The sequence below is a fragment of the Nomascus leucogenys genome, chromosome 13 (assembly GCF_006542625.1).
Source record: "Nomascus leucogenys isolate Asia chromosome 13, Asia_NLE_v1, whole genome shotgun sequence".
In the NCBI taxonomy this organism is placed as follows: domain Eukaryota; kingdom Metazoa; phylum Chordata; class Mammalia; order Primates; family Hylobatidae; genus Nomascus; species Nomascus leucogenys.
Genome location: NC_044393.1, coordinates 52,710,873 through 52,729,636, shown reverse-complemented (window position 1 = coordinate 52,729,636; position 18,764 = coordinate 52,710,873). Strand labels below are relative to the sequence as shown.

The following is an 18,764-nucleotide window of genomic DNA, read 5'->3' as shown; positions in this document are numbered from 1 at the left end:
AACTAAATTGAATTCCTAGGTTAGGTTAGGAATTTCATACTGTTCCACACTGGTGCTGAATACTATCCTCATTCTTCACTTCTGAAGCAAGGGAGTATGCTAAATGAAATCCATGGGCATTGTTAGAATTTAGTCTGAGCCTGCAGTTTCCAGTTTCTTGTCAATTAACCAGGGACTCATCTGTCAAAGAGAAGATCTTTAGGATCTTTAGAATGTTTATTATATGTATCATAATGTGCTTACGTTCACTGTAGAGAAAGCAAAGCCTAAGACACTGCCCCAATCTTTGAGAAGTTCATTATCAAATAGAGGTGAGGGGGTGAGGGGAGAGTCCACGTGGGAGAAGAAAACAAGTATGGCAATAAACATTGCTGATTAACAGATGCAGACTACAGAGGAGAATGAGATTTTAATTTGTTCGAAAGTCCAGGAAAGAGGGAGGGCTGGAGGGAGGACTTCATTATTTGGGAAAGAGATTGACAAGAGCAGGCATGGTACCACCAGAGGGTCAGGCGTCATGGTGAAGGTTAGGGGAATGGCACCCTGTAAGAAGAACAAGACGCAGGAGCCCTGCTAAGAACTGGGGACCAAGGTCAGAGCCAGACAGCAACAATGAAACTAATGCTGTCTCCAGATTGCCATGAGTGGAGGAGGGGAGATAGTTAACACTTGCTGCCCAGGATGGGGATTAGTCCTCCTAGAAAATGGGCCAGGCATGAGCATTTGGGCGTAGTTTATGTGGGCCCTGGGGAAAGGAGGACGGCCTGGCAGGGAACCTGGCAAAGCCAGACACATTTCTCTTCCTTGTGTTTCATGCAACATGGCAAAAGTTCTCTACTGTGGGCTTGGGAGAAAACTTGCAGGGGGTGGGCACTTGGAAGTGGTTGGAACGTGGCTTGGCATTCCATAAATTGGGAGAGAATGGATCCCTCTCTCCATTATGGTAGGAGTACCAGTGACAATGAAGAAATACAAATATTTTGGAAGTGAGGGAAGAGGGATAGGACTGGAAGGGAGAAAGGCACAAGCAGGGAGGAGGACAGCTGTTCATTTTATATCCTGTGGTCATTGTCCATCTGCCATGAACTGGAAGAAGTCCCCTAATGAGGTTTGGGAAATTCAGCCAGGAAAGTGACTGAGGGACAAAATATTAAGTACAATAAATCACGCACTGTCACATTTAGCCAGAAAGAAAGGTTTGTAAGTCTGATAGTCAAAACAGAGATTATTACTAGTAGCCTCATTTTAAACATAAATATAAAACAGAAAGTGGAAGACAGTTGCTTTTAGAACCTGGTTCTTTTTCTATATATTATGAAAAAAAGTATTTCAAGTATAAACGAAGCATGTTTTTAGTTCAAGTACAGAATACTTTTGAAGATTTTTATTGACTTTATTTTTCTACTTTCTTTGACCTCTCTTAATCCTTAATATCAGTTTTTAGTAGATGCGTAGAATGAAAATTTTGCTTGCATATTATGTTCCCCCATACAACATTGTTCTTGAAATATGTTTTCTCAGTTAATAAACGCTAAATTCCCCCATGAGTATTTTTTGGTGAGCAAAACAGAGGTACAGACATAAACTCTAGACTTCCTTATCCAAATAATTGTTTAATTGGTAATTTAGGCTGAGCAAAAACTTTGGACATATTCATTTCTCTAAATGTATAATTTCTATTCATGAAATAATGAATTATCTTAACTTTGATGACCATATTTTACCAAAATTAAATTTGTTTGCTCTGTCAAGAACAGTTCTTGACAGATCCAAGAGTAATTAGAGGATTTCTGTTCATGCAGAATGGAACTGTTCTTAATTAAAGTAATATCTGTGGGCTCTTTTCAGTCACAATTGCCATCCCTGTCACTTGGGACTGAGAAGCCCCAGGACACTTCCCTCCTGGGCTGCCACAAAGCATTATCTGATACAGTAACCATTTTTTCCTGCTCTGCTTCTTACCCATGAATCAAACTGCTGCCCTTTTGGCTACAGCCCCTGAACTTTGACAAAGCATGAGCTGCCTCTATATGCAGGCATAGGCGAGGCAAATCGAGCCTGTATTTCATGAGAGCCAGAAGCTGCTCTGCATGGTGGGATGTGCACACACTGTCAGACGTCGGGGACAGCAGCTGAGAGCATACCAACCAGGCAGACCGTTGACTCAACCGCATTCCCTATGTAGCCATTCCTCATGCATTTATTTTACCCGTGATCAGAGAATTGGTAAAATAGCACACTTAGGACCAAATTCTCATCTTCCCAGTAGATTTTCCCTCGTCTTGAACTCTGTATTCCAAAGTACCCTGTGGATATATGATATACAGTGAGGTAATAAGAGTAATAAAAACAATTTGCTTTGAATATTATCAAGCAAGAAGCTAGCTACTAGAAAATAAACAATTATAATTTTATAAAATCTAAACATTAATGGAACAAATTTATTTAGATAGTCATGTTATTAAACAAAATGCTCAGATACCTAAAATGTTATATAGCATAGGTTTTTGTACTAGGAGAGGAATAGGAATAAAACAGCAAGAAAACAAAACAACAAAACCATATTAAACCAGCCATCCTGGAAATTACAGCATTATATGCTTAAAACTGGGAGTCATATTTTAGATACTGTTCATGAGTTAGTATTCCTAGACTTGCCATGTCATCAAGATGTTGCTCTACTTAACAGTAGATTATTTTGATGCCATGGGCCAAGAAAGCTAATACTTTTAGGGATTTTCTGGCAGATGGTAAAGAAGGAAATAAAAATCTAAGTATGACATAATCATTTTTCTACAGTGCTGTTCATAGAACTATCAAACTATTGATAATCTGGATAATAATGGTCTTATTTGGGGCAGAATTATTTGAAAAAGAATTGCAAAGTAGCAAAGAAGCTTTTACTGTGTTTCTTAATTTTGGGGGAGTAGAGTAAGAGTATTTTCTCCCTTGTGAATAATACTGACCTCAAAATTCACTCTTAGCTTCCAAAAAAAAAAGGATAAATGCCAGAACTGCTTATTATACCAATATCTTCATGTTGCTTATCACATTTTTCACATTTCAATGTAGCATGAGGCAAGTCTTTTTCTTGAATGCTCTTGAATTGCACTTGCCTAGAGTAACATGTAATATCCCCTGAGAGTAAGTTTCTAGCTTTTTAAAAGCTCCCTAAAATTTGTCCATTCATCTCTTTCTCTCTTTCCACTCACTGCAACCTCAAGTTAATGGTGCTGTTCTCCATTTATCTATCTAGAAAAGAGGAAAGGATGTGCTGATCCTGCTAAGAGTTGTTGTAGTTTGTAGCAGGGAGTTCTGAGTAGCCAGATTGCATCCATTCTATAACTTTATGATCTTTCTATATCAAATGCTGTTGTTTACATGCAGCTCCTAGAGCTGCGCTTGTCTCTGAGGTCTGAGTTTTGAGTAGTGGCAGTGGCAGCACTCGCGCTGCAGGAATCCTCAACAGGGTTCTGTCCAGACGCTCCTCAAGCCTTCAGTATTTATGGGTCCCACTGGGCTATCTAGAGGCATGATTTCTGGCAGTGATTTTCCCCATCTATAAATTCTGTGAGATCAGTTCTCTCCTTCTGTGGCCCTGTGCTGCATTTGAAAAGGCAGCTCATTTTTAAGGCAGAGCTTTGGGGAAAGAGGCTGCTCCCAGCAACCACTACCAATCCCCAAGATAACAGTACCTTCTTCTATTGCATTCTACTGTGATTTACTTTGAAAAGTCCTGGGATTGATGGGGAATGATATAACCAAATAAAAAAAAAACCTACCCAAAACTACCCAGGCCTTGAGAGACTAAACACCAATTGACTGATCCTTCTATAAAAGTAAAACAGAATAGATGAAATTCTTGAAGATACAGACTCACAATCCCTAATCTGTAATTTCATATTACAAAAAATATGGAGATATCACAAGCCAGTTTTTAAAAAATGTATATGGTGGCAAAGTTTGACATGACCTGAATTCATTTGGCAGCAAGACCTGAGTTGAAAGGATTTACAGCTATTTATGACCATTATTTCTGTTACTTATGTGAATTATCATGCATTTCACTGCAGAAGTATTAATGTGTTGGATTATAGAGTGCTGCTCTAGGCATGGCATATGCACCATATTACCTTTTGGAAATCTATAAGTTAATTAAGTTATTTGAATTATAGAATTCATCTAACCTCAAGGGATTATGGACCTATATGGCTATTATTCCAAGGGAGGAAGTAACTCTTTAATTTTCAGTAGGAGTTATTAATATTTATATTTTTAAGTGGCTTTGATTTTATATCAAATCAAGCTATTCTTTATATTGTTTGTTATGCCAAGTACTCAAGAGGGATGGAAAGAAAAGACAAAGTTTATTTGTAAATTTTGGAAACTTCCTGGCTCTGTATATATTACATGCATATTACGGTAAATAGGCTATTGCACAATGAGCAGAATTTTTATGTACTTAATATGGCTGCATTTCATTAGTACATAATTGCTGCAGGTTCATGTGCTTGTGTATTCTTGAGATTATAAACTCTAAAAGCTCTTTAGGATTCTCCAGGCCGGCATAGCACAGAAACATTCCAGTTAGCACGCCTTGGAAGTTTCTGGTTCTCTCCGGCTTGAGTCCCTGAGGTTTAATGAGGTTTATGAGGGTCAATGTAGGCTTCATTTTGACAACACAGTCCAAACTGAATGGCAGGTCAGGTGTGGTGGCTCACACCTGTAATCCCAGCATTTTGAGAGGCCAAGGCAGGTGGATCACTTGAGCCTAGGGGTTTGAGACCAGCCTGGGCAACATGGTGAAACCGTGTCTCTACAAAAAATACAAAAAAATTAGTCAAGTATGGTGGCAGGTGCCTGCAATCCCAGCTACTCGGGAGGCTGAGGCGAGAGGTTCCTTGAGCCCAGGAGGTTGAGCCTGCAGTGAGCTGTGATCATACCACCGCACTCCAGCCTGGGCAACAGAGCAAAACCCTGCCTTTAAAAAAATAGCTTTTTTGTGTGTGTAAACATTGCTTAAAAGTCATTTCATCAATTCTAATCTAGTTGTACTATGGTTCATTTCCATATATAAATATTTTAATTGAGTCAAACCTGCCTTAAGAGAAGAAAGGAATTTCAAAAATTTCAAATTCTTGTTCTATCTTTATTCTTGTCCTGTCATTAAATACATTTGATTGTGCCATGCTAAGTAAAGTGGAAAATGAACTTTGTAGTCTGGATTCCCTTGCTCTGTGACCTGCATTTTTGAAATGTAGGAATGTAGTGCAGTACAAGCTCTGTACAGAGGTGGGTCTGAGTTGTGTGGGTCCACCTTTGAAGCTTTTACCACTTGGGTGAGGGTTAGGGTCTCTCTCTAAGGAAAAAAATACAGTTACACATTCCAAATTAGGTACAAATGTGAAAATTTATTTAGAATGCAAAAAGAAATAACAAATTACAAATTGTTCAAAATTGACTGTACCACAAACTTCACAAAATCAAGAAATATAACATTTTTGTTAACTGCCTGAAATATTCTATAGTACTTTTTTCCATATATCTTTTTGGCCGTGTACTCTTTTTATTTAGTTATTTTTGTTTTTATTTTATTTATTTTATTTTTTTTTGAGACGAAGTCTCGCTCTGTTGCCAGGCTGGAGTACAGTGGCGTGCTCTCGGCTCACTGCAACCTCTGCCTACTGGGTTCAAGCGATTCTCCTGCCTCAGCCTCCCGAGTAGTTGGGACTATAGGCATGGGCCACCACACCCAGCTAATTTTTGTATTTTTATTTGAGATGGGGTTTCACCATGTTGGCCAGGATGGTCTCAATTTCTTGACCTCGTGATCCACCAGCCTTCCAAAGTTCTGGGATTACAGGCGTGAGCCGCCACGCCCGGCCGGCCGTGTACTCTGAAATCGCCTTTCCTGTGACAACAATTCTGTAATATTTTCTGGAAATAATAGAAAGGGTATTCTGCCTCTAGCTTGTTAGATCAGAGTTGATGCTTAATATTTGCCTTTGCAACTCCTTATTGATCATGTCATTTAGATTTTTAGAATCATTATAGAATTGGAAAACCTCTCTCTTATTTATATTTCAGGACATTTCAACTTCCTTTGTGTAGTGACTAATCTTAGCTGCTCTCTGAATTGACGTTACTCATTAAATAGTGTATCATCATTATCCTTTAGTCATGATGCTGGATGCATCAGCACAGTGGGCGTAGGAGTTCCTGGAAGCTGTTTTTATGTTGAGAATCACTAGACTACAAAATGGAAAGTAAACTACATAACTATATCACACTAACCCAAAATAAATGTATTTCCAACTCAGCTTCTTCTTAGCAGAATCCCAAAAGCAGTTAGGTCTACTCTGACACCTCCTGACATGAGGGGCAACGTGATGAAGGAGTAGTCCAAATGGAGACAGGATCTTAGCCAACTGCAGGTGTTATAAAATATGGCCATCAGACTATATTGCTAGAGCTTCTCCCAGGACCTTAGGCAGTGCTAACCAAAGTGAAGGCCATGAAGCCGAAGCTTCATCAGCTTCATGGTAAATCCTCTTCTGTCTATGACAAGCATGTTGGAATTGAACATTACACTTAGATTTGTTACATTGATAAATATATGTTCACATTCTGACATTTGTCTTATTGACATTTCCTTCTTTCTTATCCCCCTTGCAAGTTGCCTCAACTTTCCCTTTCAAATTCTGATTACATCTTATCTTCACTTTATTTGATGTTCTATTGCATTTGCCTTGTCTTATAGGGACCATAGAGATTTCTATATACTGCTATAGCTACTGTTCTGGTTCTCAGTAAGAAATAATCATTAATGCAAAACAATATTTTTTATTTAATGTAGATATTTTAAGCCATGGATTTATTTTTTTATATTTGGAATATTCTACAGCACATGCACATCACTTTATGACTCATATATACTGACAAACAACTTTTACTGTTGGTATAAATGGGCAGAGGGAAAAGAGCACTGATTTGGGAGTCAAGCCATATAGTCCTTTCTCTGCCAGTTGAACTCCCCACATAACCATGGGTAGTAGTAGAGCTGCCTGGGCCCTTCACAAGTAAGCACATTCATCTTTGTGATCTCTTAAATGTCTTACCACTGTGGTCGTAAGTCCTAGAACTGGGTAACAACAATGAACCGTGAGTTAGGCAGGAATTTAGTTTGGCTGAAAACATGGTTATTATGTTTTCTGTTTCAGTTAAGGCAGCCCTTACAAGAAATATTAAAGCAGTCGCCATATCTTTAACCAGTTGTAGTTTATACTTGTCGCTTACTTTGTCACCAGGGAAAGATATTAAACAGAGGAACAGAAATGTAGCATTGGCAGAACCGTGTGATGTTGTTACCCAGATAATACTTGGTGCCACCCTGAGATGCTGTCCTTCTGGCTCTTCCTAGAAGAGCATCAGTGTGTATAATAGTGGACAGGGGCTATAAATCACCCCATCTCCCTATCCTGCTGAAAATAAATACTACAGAAAAGCTAATAATAATAATAATAGTATTATTGTATTTCCAAAAGACACTCTTCCTGGAGTTTAACTGACGAGTCTCGGAAGGGCTTTATTGCCTTCATTCATTCAAGTGTTCATTGAGCTCCTCTTCTGTGTGAAGCAGCTCTCAAGGCACTTAGAATTTGTGAAACAAAATCTTTGCTCTGGAGGGGCCAACATTCTGGTGAGAGAAGGCAACCTTCAGATAAATGGACATGTCGGAGTAATAAATGCAATGAAAAAATTAAATCAGAGGTCAGTGAGTGATGGGGTTAGCATTTTATTACAGGTGGCCAGGGTAAGGCCTCTGAGGGGCGTGACCATTAAACAGAGGCCGGAATCGTGTAAGAGAGTTAACCCAGCAGAAGAACTAACCAGCGTTAAGAGTCATACCTACTGGTGTTTGGGTGGCCACAACAGCCCTTATGTAAATGTCAGTATTAAATGATGCTTTACTTCTTAAGTGAGAAAGGCTGTTGAGAGGTTTGTTTTTCCTACTTTTTTTTTCTGATCGACAGCTGAGGTTAAAAGAAATGAGTCTGAATCACAAGACAGCAACTAGGCTTTTGAGTTCACATGTACCTCTAACATAAGAGATACTTTTAATAGTTGGTCGACTCATTGATGAATTGATTGATTATTTCGTCATCTTGGCCTGGCTTCCTATGACAAAAGTGGGAAGTTACTTGTCTATTTTTTTCTAAATGATACCAGGGACAGTACTATTTAAATAGGACCAGAGTAAAAGTGGATACCTATTTCAGTTGTAATTTTAGATTAGGTAAAGTAGTTCCTAGATCAGACCAAGTTTACAATAAAATATTTGTTAGAATTATACTGATTAATCTCTCCAACATTAAAAGGAAGCAACTGTATAGAAATATCTGTCATTCTTTTTATTCCATCATTTTTAAATAACAAGTACAGGGTACTGTTTTACACTGGTAAATACTGTTTCTTTATGGTAAAATTGTGACTTTAGAAATAGTTTTTTTGTTTGTTTTGCTTACCTGAGAGGCCAAAATTTTGTAAAAAAGAAATAGATTTGCAGCCGGGCGTGGTGGCTCGTGCCTGTAATCCCAACACTTTGGGAGGCCGAGGTGGGTGGAACACAAGGTCAAAAGATCGAGACCATCCTGGCCAACATGGTGAAACCCTGTCTCTACTAAAAATACAAAAATTAGCTGGATGTGGTAGCGCGCACCTGTAGTCCTAGCTACTCGGGAGGCTGAGGCAGGAGAATTGCTTGAACACATGAAGCGAAGATTGCAGTGAGTCGAGGTCGCGCCATTGCACTCCAGCCTGGCGACAGAGAGAGACTCCGTCTCAAAAGAAGAAAAAAAAAAAGAGAAGAAAGGAATAGATTTGCAAGCCATCATGGAATGTGTTATTTAGGAAGCAAATATGAATTACATGTGTATCTTAAATTTATGATTGCAATATTATGTCAGGTTAACACTTTTCAGATAATTGCGTTGGGAAATGTTGGGATATTACTTTTCTTGGAATGCAACTTTTTTAGCTCTCTTTATAGTGCCTTTCCATAGTTTTTTTTTTTTTTTAAGCAAATACATAATAAACAAATTCTTTAGAAGGTTAACCTGTGTGTATTTCTTTTGAGCACCCGGTTAGGAGGGTCTTACATTGATCTGGGTGAAAGATGATCTAAGGAGGTGGTGGTGAAGGGAAAAAACGAGTATAAATTTAATAAATATGTAAGTCTGCGTGTGGTGGCTCACACTTGTAGTCCCAACTACTTGGAAGGCTGGGGTGAGAGGATCTCTTGAGCCCAGGAATTTGAGGCTGCTTGAACTCTGATCCTACCACTGCACTCTAGCCTGTGCAACATAGTGAGACAGACCCCTGTCTATAAACAAATGAGCAGGAGGAGGGTCTACAGGTTTGGGTGACAGGCTATGAGGGCAGGGAAAGGAGAGGAATGATCAGGGAATGTGCAGAGAAAGTGATGCCCAAGTACACATGGTATTTCTTCTTGGTTCAGTTATTCTGTGATCTTCTCCCATGGTAAAACCTGAGAGAGAGTTGAGATGATGACCAGCAGGGGGGTTAAAGGTTCAGTCCTTTTGGTTTTTCTCTCTGTATCAAAAACAAGACCATTATGGCCTTAAGTCATGAGCCTGAGTAGAAGCAGCGGCACATAAACCCGTCCTAATATGTTCATGTACCCTTTGAAAATATAGCACTACTGTAAAAACAGATAAAGAAACAAGAAGAAGAAAGGGTGTTTTGTACACCAGGAGAAGTATAGTGAAGTAGTCGAAAGCATGGGTTCATATCTACTCCATTCTGTATCTCATTTGTTAGTAGGTGTCCTTGGGTGAAAATTTTAAAGTCTTTACCTTAGTTTCCTTACTTGTAAAGTAGAAATGCCTACTAATAGCAGGGCCTATCTGTTCATAACCCCTATAATTGTTCTCTTGAGTTGCTGGAAATTTTTTTGGATGGGTGCTATTAAATTTCTAGCTAATCAGATTTTCTGGTTTCTTTGAATGCTTAGAACTGCACAATTAAATTTTTAACTCCGCTCTAGCAATTGTATGGACCTTATGAAGTGTATCTCTTTATCCTAATCTGTCTTACTAGCCTTCTCTCAGAGCAGCTCCTTTTTTTTTTTTTTAACAAGTAAAAGGAGATTCTTCTCTTTCCCTACTAGCATATTTACCAATGATGCTAACAAATAGGTGGGCTACTCAGTTAGGTCTTGGTTTTCATATCGTTATTGAATTTATAGCAGGTCCAGTTAAGGCAGGGAAATAGCCCAAAGTAAAAGAAACTATAGAGGAAAAATGTACTGTAAGTTCTTTAGTAAGCAGTAATGAATTTAATACTTAGCCCATGAACAAATACGATCAGGCATTACCTCCTTTTTCTGGGATAAATGAATTTATGAAATGAAATTTTAAAATATTCAATCATAGCTAAAGTCCATTAAATAGAATGCACCAATAACTGTTTTCTAGGTACTTTTCTTGTGTTAATGCCTTAATCTTTACAACAGTTCTGTGAAGCAGTTGCTGTCATTTTTCACATTTTACAAGTGTGGAAGTTAGGACACAGAAAAAGTAAGTGGCTTGCCAAAGGCCACACAGCTTAGAAGTGTCAAAGCTCAGATTGCAACCCTGGCAGCCTGTCTCCCCTATCCATTCTCCTAACCCTACACATAATGCCTCTCTAGAAGATATCTTATGTCAGAGGCAATTTTACTCTAAAAAGTGGAGTACAAAATTATGTATAATTGTTATTAGTGCTAATAAGCATTGAATTCATTATCACGTAGACTTCTTTCAAATAAGAAAAATTAAGTATGATCTGTTTAAGGCTAGGTGATATGTTATAAGATACACCTACTATCAGATTTTTCTCATTACTTCATCATATTACAAATTAGAGAACCATTTTTCTATCAGGTTACAATTTTATTGTATTTCTTCCTAAACACCAAAGTGTTTTAGGTTTTTTTGTTTGTTTGTTTGTATTTGGGGTGGTGTCATTCAAAATGAAAAGGCACACGGAATATTTGGTTGCTGGAAAATCAGTACTTCTAATTTTGACTTACTACGATTGATATGCCCATTTAGGAGTTATGAATGAAGTATGTGAGGTGATGGATATGTTAATTGGCTGATCTAATCATTCTGGAATGTATACATATATCATAACAGCAAACTGTACCCTATAAATATGTGCAATTATTATAAATTAAAAATTAAATTAATAAAAATATTTAAGAATAAGAGGAAAAGGGCCACAAAGGAGACTCAGAAGCAATGGCCAGTGAAGCAGGAGAAAAATCAAGAGGGTGGTGGAAGTGAAGAGAAGAGAACATCCCAGAAATATCGGATCAGCCTTGACAAATCCTGCTGCAAAGTCACATAACCTGAATTTGGGAAAACGATCTGTTGATTTGGCAGCATGAACTCCCCAGTGACTTGGGAACTAGCCAAGAGTGGTTTCAACGGAATACTTGAGAGTAGAAGCCTGGATAGAGTGGGGAAAATAAAATAGATTGTGAGAAAGTGGAGGCAATCACTGGATGGCCAACCCCTTGGAGAAGTTTTGCCCAAAAAGGGAGCAAAAATAGGAAGGGAAGGAGCAGAAGGTGGGGGCGTGACATTGAGAAAGTTTTTTTTTTTTTTTTTTTTTTTTTAGGTAGGAGATGAGTTGTATATTGGTAGATGTTTGTAAGATAATAGACATTATCCAGGAAAATCACTGTGAGAAATTGATGATGCAGGAGGAAGAGTGGAGGACTCTTCAGAAGCAAGGGGAGGTGAGATCTAGATAGACCACATGAGGAAATTAACCTTTGATTATAACAGAAATATTTCATCCACTGTAAGAGGAGGATGACAGAAAACACTGGTAGGATGGTACGTGTGGATTTGTGGTGAAAGGTGAGGGCATTATAATCTGTGTTCCTATTTTTTGTAATTACATGCTTTACATTGTTAACCTAATAAGAATGAACGTATACATAGGATTTTACATTAAAATGCTAGAAATTTTTTAAAAGCCAGAATTTTTATACTTGATCATACAAAGGAAGTTATTAAAATGACAAATTCATAGGTACAATTGATAACAATTTGCCTTATATATTATGGGGTTGAGTAAACAACGTGATAATGTGACAGTTGCTATGACTAGGTTTATCTTTATCATTTACCAACTTGTTTGTCAATTTAAAATCAAGAATTGATAACCAAGACCACTGGAACCAACTACCTTTCACAAAAAAAATCCTTTCTTCTCCCAAACTGGGGGCATAGAAGTATTCTGTGCACATCAGTGTATGGGGGCCAGATTTCTTAGACTGTGTGGGGTCCTCAGTAAATTCAGGATGTTTGCTAATTTTATTTATGACTACCAAACCTTAGAAACCCTTAGTGAATTTTACACTTGTTGTGGGTAAAAATGAAGTATATGGGCTTTCCTCATATGCCTGAAAGAACAAAAGAAAGTGTTTGCATTTTTAGACCAGTTTAAATTCATCAATGCCTCTCAGACCATACCTTGATAGCCAAGGTTCTCCGTTACCTCTCCTCCTTCAACAACTCCTTAAATCCTTAAAAAATTGCTGCCTCAGAGTGAAGGATTACATTGGAAGTGACCTGAAGGAGGGAAACGAACAGGCAAGTAAGATGATATTTTGCATTTGACATTTGAAATTGTCCTTCCTTTCTGGTTTTAAATTTCAACTTGGCAATTAAATATCTCTGATTTAAGAGAGAAAATAAAGAAGTGCCTGTTACAGGTGGTGCCTGCTTAGCATTCCCTCCTCATTCCCTAAGAAGGTACCTTGAGGGGTGTCACAGTGTCTGGGTACAGGGAGCCAGGAGTGACATTAAGCACCTGGGCACATGAGAAAGGGGTGAACAATGACTAACTCTTTCCTCCTCTTACCCCAGGCAGAATCAAGGAGCCATTTCAATCTGGGCAAGAACAAAACTTATTCTGCTGACCAAAGTCTATGGGACAATGGGATTGCAATTTGGAGGGTTTCTGTGAAGAAAAAGCTTGCCTAGTTAAGCGTGCAGCTACACTGGGCGGGAGTAGGGAATCATTTATCATTGGCCTGGTATGTTTGAAAGGGTAGTCTGGTGGGAGTGGCCTCTGAGTGAGGCAGATTTCCAAAGCTGAGGGCTCTCTTGGGGGGTGCTCCTTCCAGCTGGTACCTTCCACCTCAGTTCCTCTGGCATGGGCAGTGCCTCTCCACTGGCTGACCACTCCTACCCTGAGCCCCAATCATGGTGTTCCAGTTGTCTACCCCTCTGTTGGAATCCCCTTGCCTTTTTGGTCATCTTTTTATGTATGAATGCTTCAAGATAACCCTGGGCCAGTTCTGTTCCTCAGGGTACACGTTTGATCTGTAGGAACTGTGCACCTTTACCCTACTGGGGATGGAAGTGCAGCTTTTTCTTCAGAGGACTGAGGAATTGTTAAAAGCACAGAGGTAACATGATTCTGTTGACTGGCGGAAAGAGCACTGGCAACACTAGCTGGGTGAGAACCGGTGAGGCTGGGACAGGGAGACTGACTAATCACTGTTGCAGAGATCTGGCAAGAGCCAGTGAGGGTCCCTTGACAATGGCAAGGAAGAGATGCATTCAACAAAAACTAATGTTTTAGATATAAGAAAATATGACTGAGTGGCTGAGGAAAAGTGAGTCATCTGCTGGGTGCCTTTTTGTTTTCTAGATGCATAAAAAAGTTAACCTCATGACGCTGAGATAGTAGCATAAGAAAATAGACAAGAGAAGTCATATTTGTCATCAAGGCCATATTTAGACACTTTTTTATTTTGATGTATATCAGTTTTCCTTCTCTCTTCTTAATTTGTAAACAATTCACAAGAAATTGCATTCTGTAAGGAACATTTTTGGCTATCATTTGTTGAATGCTTTCCTTTTTCAGAGATTTACCTTATACATTTGCTTTTAAGTAGTTATGGTGTGTAAGACGTAAAGGAAGCACACGAGTAACATTTAAATTCTTGAGGATAGTTTGAACTTTCCTTCTAAATCACAGATTCTCTGCTAGACCTCATTCTTGTTTGCATTGAAGTTTGTCCTATACATAATCCTGCCTGTCACCATTTCCAGTTGCACAGTTTGATATTTATTTTAAGCAGCTGCTCATGAGAAGTAGAATTTTAGCAACAATTAAAGTAGCATAAGGTGGGTTTCCATTTGAGATCAGGGTTGCTAAGTAGCTTTCCTTTAAATATCCTTTTCTTTCATGCTTTTCAACTTACATTTTGGCTGTGAGAATAAATCTAGGAAAACTGCTGTTTGGCCTTTTAGTACATTGCCAGTTCTGGCAATTACAAACTAACTGGTTTTGTACTAAACACCACTGAAATAAAATAAATGAGTCTGATTAAAGCTTGGAACCCCTGAGCACTACAAATGTAAAATTGTCAACAGATGCCATTTGCTGAAACTGAGGCTCCTCTATCAGATGGGTGAAAGTTAAACATAAATTGCACTATTTTTTTTCTTTTGGTTCATTCATTTTAAAGATAGTATAAAAATTTCTGCTACATCCATTACAATAAACTTCTAGCAAATGTTTCAGGGCTGTCTTGGGCATTCTGAGAGCTTTGAAATTGTAGTCATACTATGCTTTATTATATGAATTCATTCAACATGTAGAAACAAATTCTTATCAGCTTAAAATTTTTCTTTGATGCTAGTATTTCCACTATTGAAAATATTAATGATAAATAATCACCAAATATTCACAAAGGGACATAATCTATATTTTAAATCTGTAATGCTGGTCTATGGGAGAGTAATATCAATCACATCCATAATAGTACTCATTCATTTAGTATTTGAATTTTCTTTACAGTATTTTAGTTTCTCATGTACTGTCTCATCATTTAGATAATACACACACAGAAAAATAATGGTGTTTTTATTCCTCAATGTAATGACTTATGTACCATTTAATATAATCACTCCTAATTGATACTAACTTGCAAGAACATAATGACCTTATAAGTCATCCCATAATATTTAGTTATTTCTTGGCATAGCACTAAGTATTTATTTTACAATTTAGTAGTTCATGTATCTCTAAAGAAATCTGCAATTTATATTTCTTTTACATTTTTTTCTGGTTCCTAAGATTATTTATCAAATGGTAGTTACCAGAACAGATCACAGGAAATTTCAGCATCATTAGAAGAATGAGAAAGTTACCAGACAAATATCTAGTAGTTTAAAAATTATCTAAAATATTTATCAGAAAAGATAATATGTATTTGCACCATTTTTTAACCTTGAAATTTATTGTTATTGCTATTTACAGGGTCAGGTTCATGTCGCTTTAGTTATTCAGACCCCAGCATCATCGTGTTATATGCCAAGAATAACTCTGCGGACTGGATTCAGCTAGAGAAAATTAGGTTTGTTGTAATTTAAAGTTTTTTCATAAATTCTGACATAGATGGAATTCTAGTCTCCTATATGCCTTTAATCCACCACTAACTTTTTCTTTAGGGTAAAAAGGACTCTGGTTGTTAATTATGTTGAATTCTATGGATGCACATATTATGACCGGCCCTGCTCGGAAAAGATATTATTAAAAGTGTCATTTTCCATTCAGAACTTCCTCCCATCAGCAGTACTTGTAACAAACTATTTTTGGTAAAAGTAAATTTGCAATCATAGCTTTCTGATAGCATTCTCCACAAAATATCACCACGCATTGCTCTAGGTGGGCTGACTCTGGCCTGCCTTATGGTCTGGAAATACATCAGATGACTACTTAAATCCCTTCCAGTCTTGATGATATTGAGTTAATAGCCACAGGGCCTTTTACATCTAATCTCCAGTTCTGTCACATCCTTTCTAACTTCCCTAAGGCCAGTTCTAAAATTCTGTTATCATAATTGTGATGCGACTTGTAATTACATATTACATTTTCTTTATTAAAAAATATCCCTCAATAAGAAAATAAGGTAGGATGCTTGAGGACGAAGAAACTCATTCATGTTAAAAAGATTTGGCTAGATTAGCAAAACTCAAATTATGTTTGCCACTACTGAACAGTTTAAACCATGAAATAAAATTCTAAATGGATACTTACTTTAGGTGTAAGATATTTAAAGGAAAAAATACCTTAAACTTTTATAAAGTGATTATTATGATTGGGTTAGCTCTTAAATTAGCATAACTGAAGTGGAATATTTTCTTAGCGGTTTTGTGACAGTTTTCTTTTTTTCTACTAGCTATTTTCTTTATTATATTTCCATATTAAAGTATTATTTAAGGTAGCAGAATAAATATTAGGATGTCAGTATAATATTAAGCCAGTTTGTCTAAAGTTTCTTTGGTAGTGGTGTTTAAAAATAACAATAATAAAATAAAGACTTCACAAATCCTTAGTCTAACTGAAAACTGAGAAAAGTGTTTCTAACTCATGGATTTTAATAGATTGTCTCTCTCTGTGTCAGGACAAAATGTAATGTATAGGCACCTGATACAAGCTGAGCTGTGACAATTTTATAACAGAACATTTTGCTATTCTTTGTAATTTCTAGTAGTTATGAAAATGCATTCATATTAAATATTTATATAAATGGCTTTAAACAAAGAAGCATAGAATATTGAAAAATTTTCCTATGTCTCCATTTTTTTTCTCTTTCTAGTATGCTATATATCATAGTTTAAGTAAATTATGGTACATATTTCTTACTGGAAAACAGCTACATGTTTTTGATATGATGAACAATGAAACTACATATTTAATTAGAACATACAAAGATTGTGTTTAGCTAAACGCATCTATTTTTCACTAAATGGTACTTTCAGTTTTAGGCCATGTACCAAACCAATGCAAATTTCCCTTACCATTGGAGGTTAGAGTGAAAGTGCTCCCAATCACTACCTAAATATATTCTCTTCATCAATTCAATTCTTTTTGAAGCTAAAAGCATAGTCATCATGAAATATTTTAAAAGAAAAGAGAATTGATTACCCCCAAAGGTAAGGTACACCATCTATAACCTATGGTGACAATTTTACAGATATATATGTGCTTCATTGGTGAGTGAGAAATATGGCTCTTCTCTAGTCCTTTCAAAACTGATTTATGACAAGCCCAGGGTACCACTAGTTTGCATTTTAGTACCACTTTTAATCTTAGCAAAGGCAATCATTTTTACTACAGCAGGTTTATACTTTGGTGGAAGAAAATGTTTAATAAAAATATTTTATTATATAGCAGAAGGATCTAGATTCTAGTAGAGGTAATATAAAAAATCATGTTATATCATGTTTTTAAGGATGATCTGTGTGAAATTATGAGGTATTATAAGTGAGAGCATTTAATTATGGCAAATCTCACATTTCATATAGACTAAACATCTGAAAACATATCTAGTTAGTAGAAATAAAATAATTTAGATTGATTATTAAGCATATTGCACACAATGGTTTGTAATAGCTGAATAATTTCAAAGTAAGAATCAACATCAAGATCACAGCTTTGCCAGGCACGGTGGCTCACACTTGCAGCCCCAACACTTTGGGAGGCTGAGGCAGAAGGATCACTTGAGCCCAGGAGTTTGAGACCAGCCCAGGCAACATAGCAAGACCTATTTCAACAAAAATAAAACTAAAAATTAGCTGGGCATGGTGATGGATGCCTGTAGTCCTAGCTACTCAAGATGCTGAGGAGTGAGGATCACTTGAGCCAGGAGTTCAAGGTTAGTGATCTGTGATAGCGCCACTGCACTCCAGCCTGTACAACAGAGCAAGACCCTGTCTCAAAAAAAAAAAAAATCACACTGTTATACTTTTTATCCTTATTATTGGGTAACCTGTTTTAGATTGTATGTTTACCATGTGCAAAAAATTGTGCTGGATATACTTTGTGATTTGTAACTTTTTTACACAAGCCATAACAGTGTGTGCCATTTTCTCTTTAATTTTTCCTTTACTGACTTACTTGAACATACTTAGTGCCTGACTTGTGTTCCATGTAAACCTTCTGTAGGTATTTAATACTTGAACTGTCATCATTCAATATGAAAATCTTAATAGTCAGCAAATATTAAAAGATTTAAGGGCTATGAGATTGTGGCTATTTTATCTGTAATAAATATAACATTCTTGAGATCATGAAACTACAATCTTAGGAAACAAAATTCATCTCTAAGAAAGAAAAAGTCAACATTGCTAAACTTGCCATCTCTCTATATGTTCCAGAGCCCCTTCCAATGTCAGCACAATCATCCATATCCTCTACCTTCCTGAGGACGCCAAAGGAGAGAATGTCCAGTTTCAGTGGAAGCAGGAAAATCTTCGTGTAGGTGAAGTGTATGAAGCCTGCTGGGCCTTAGATAACATCTTGATCATCAATTCAGCTCACAGACAAGTCGTTTTAGAAGATAGTCTCGACCCAGTGGACACAGGCAACTGGCTTTTCTTCCCAGGAGCTACAGTTAAGGTTAGAGCTCTTTTTGACTTTCGGGTTGTTTTAATCCTTCATCTCTTTTCTAAAAGTGAAGCTCAATAAACCAAATTGTATAAAGATAGCTATTTTACCAAAACCACTATTAAAGGAACAGATAATAATATACTTATTTATCTTACCCTACCTTCTAAGGATGGAAAAATCATTAGTACAAAGCATTCACTTATTCATTCATTTAAGAAGTATTTTTGAGAACTCACTGTGCCGTGTACTGGGCTGAACCCAGAGAATATAACCACAAA

The 18,764-nt window shown here is 37.2% G+C and overlaps 1 protein-coding gene across 3 annotated transcripts in view; it reads left to right on the top strand.

Moving 5' to 3' along the window:
- RELN (reelin) overlaps positions 1–18,764 on the top strand; it is a 521,226-nt gene that overhangs the window by 269,615 nt on the left and 232,847 nt on the right. For all 3 annotated transcript variants that reach the window (XM_003268163.3, XM_030826362.1, XM_030826363.1), the window contains exons 9-10: positions 15,352–15,448; positions 18,255–18,495. In XM_003268163.3, coding sequence (XP_003268211.1) covers positions 15,352–15,448; positions 18,255–18,495 — 338 coding nt within the window. The remainder of the gene's footprint in view (positions 1–15,351; positions 15,449–18,254; positions 18,496–18,764) is intronic.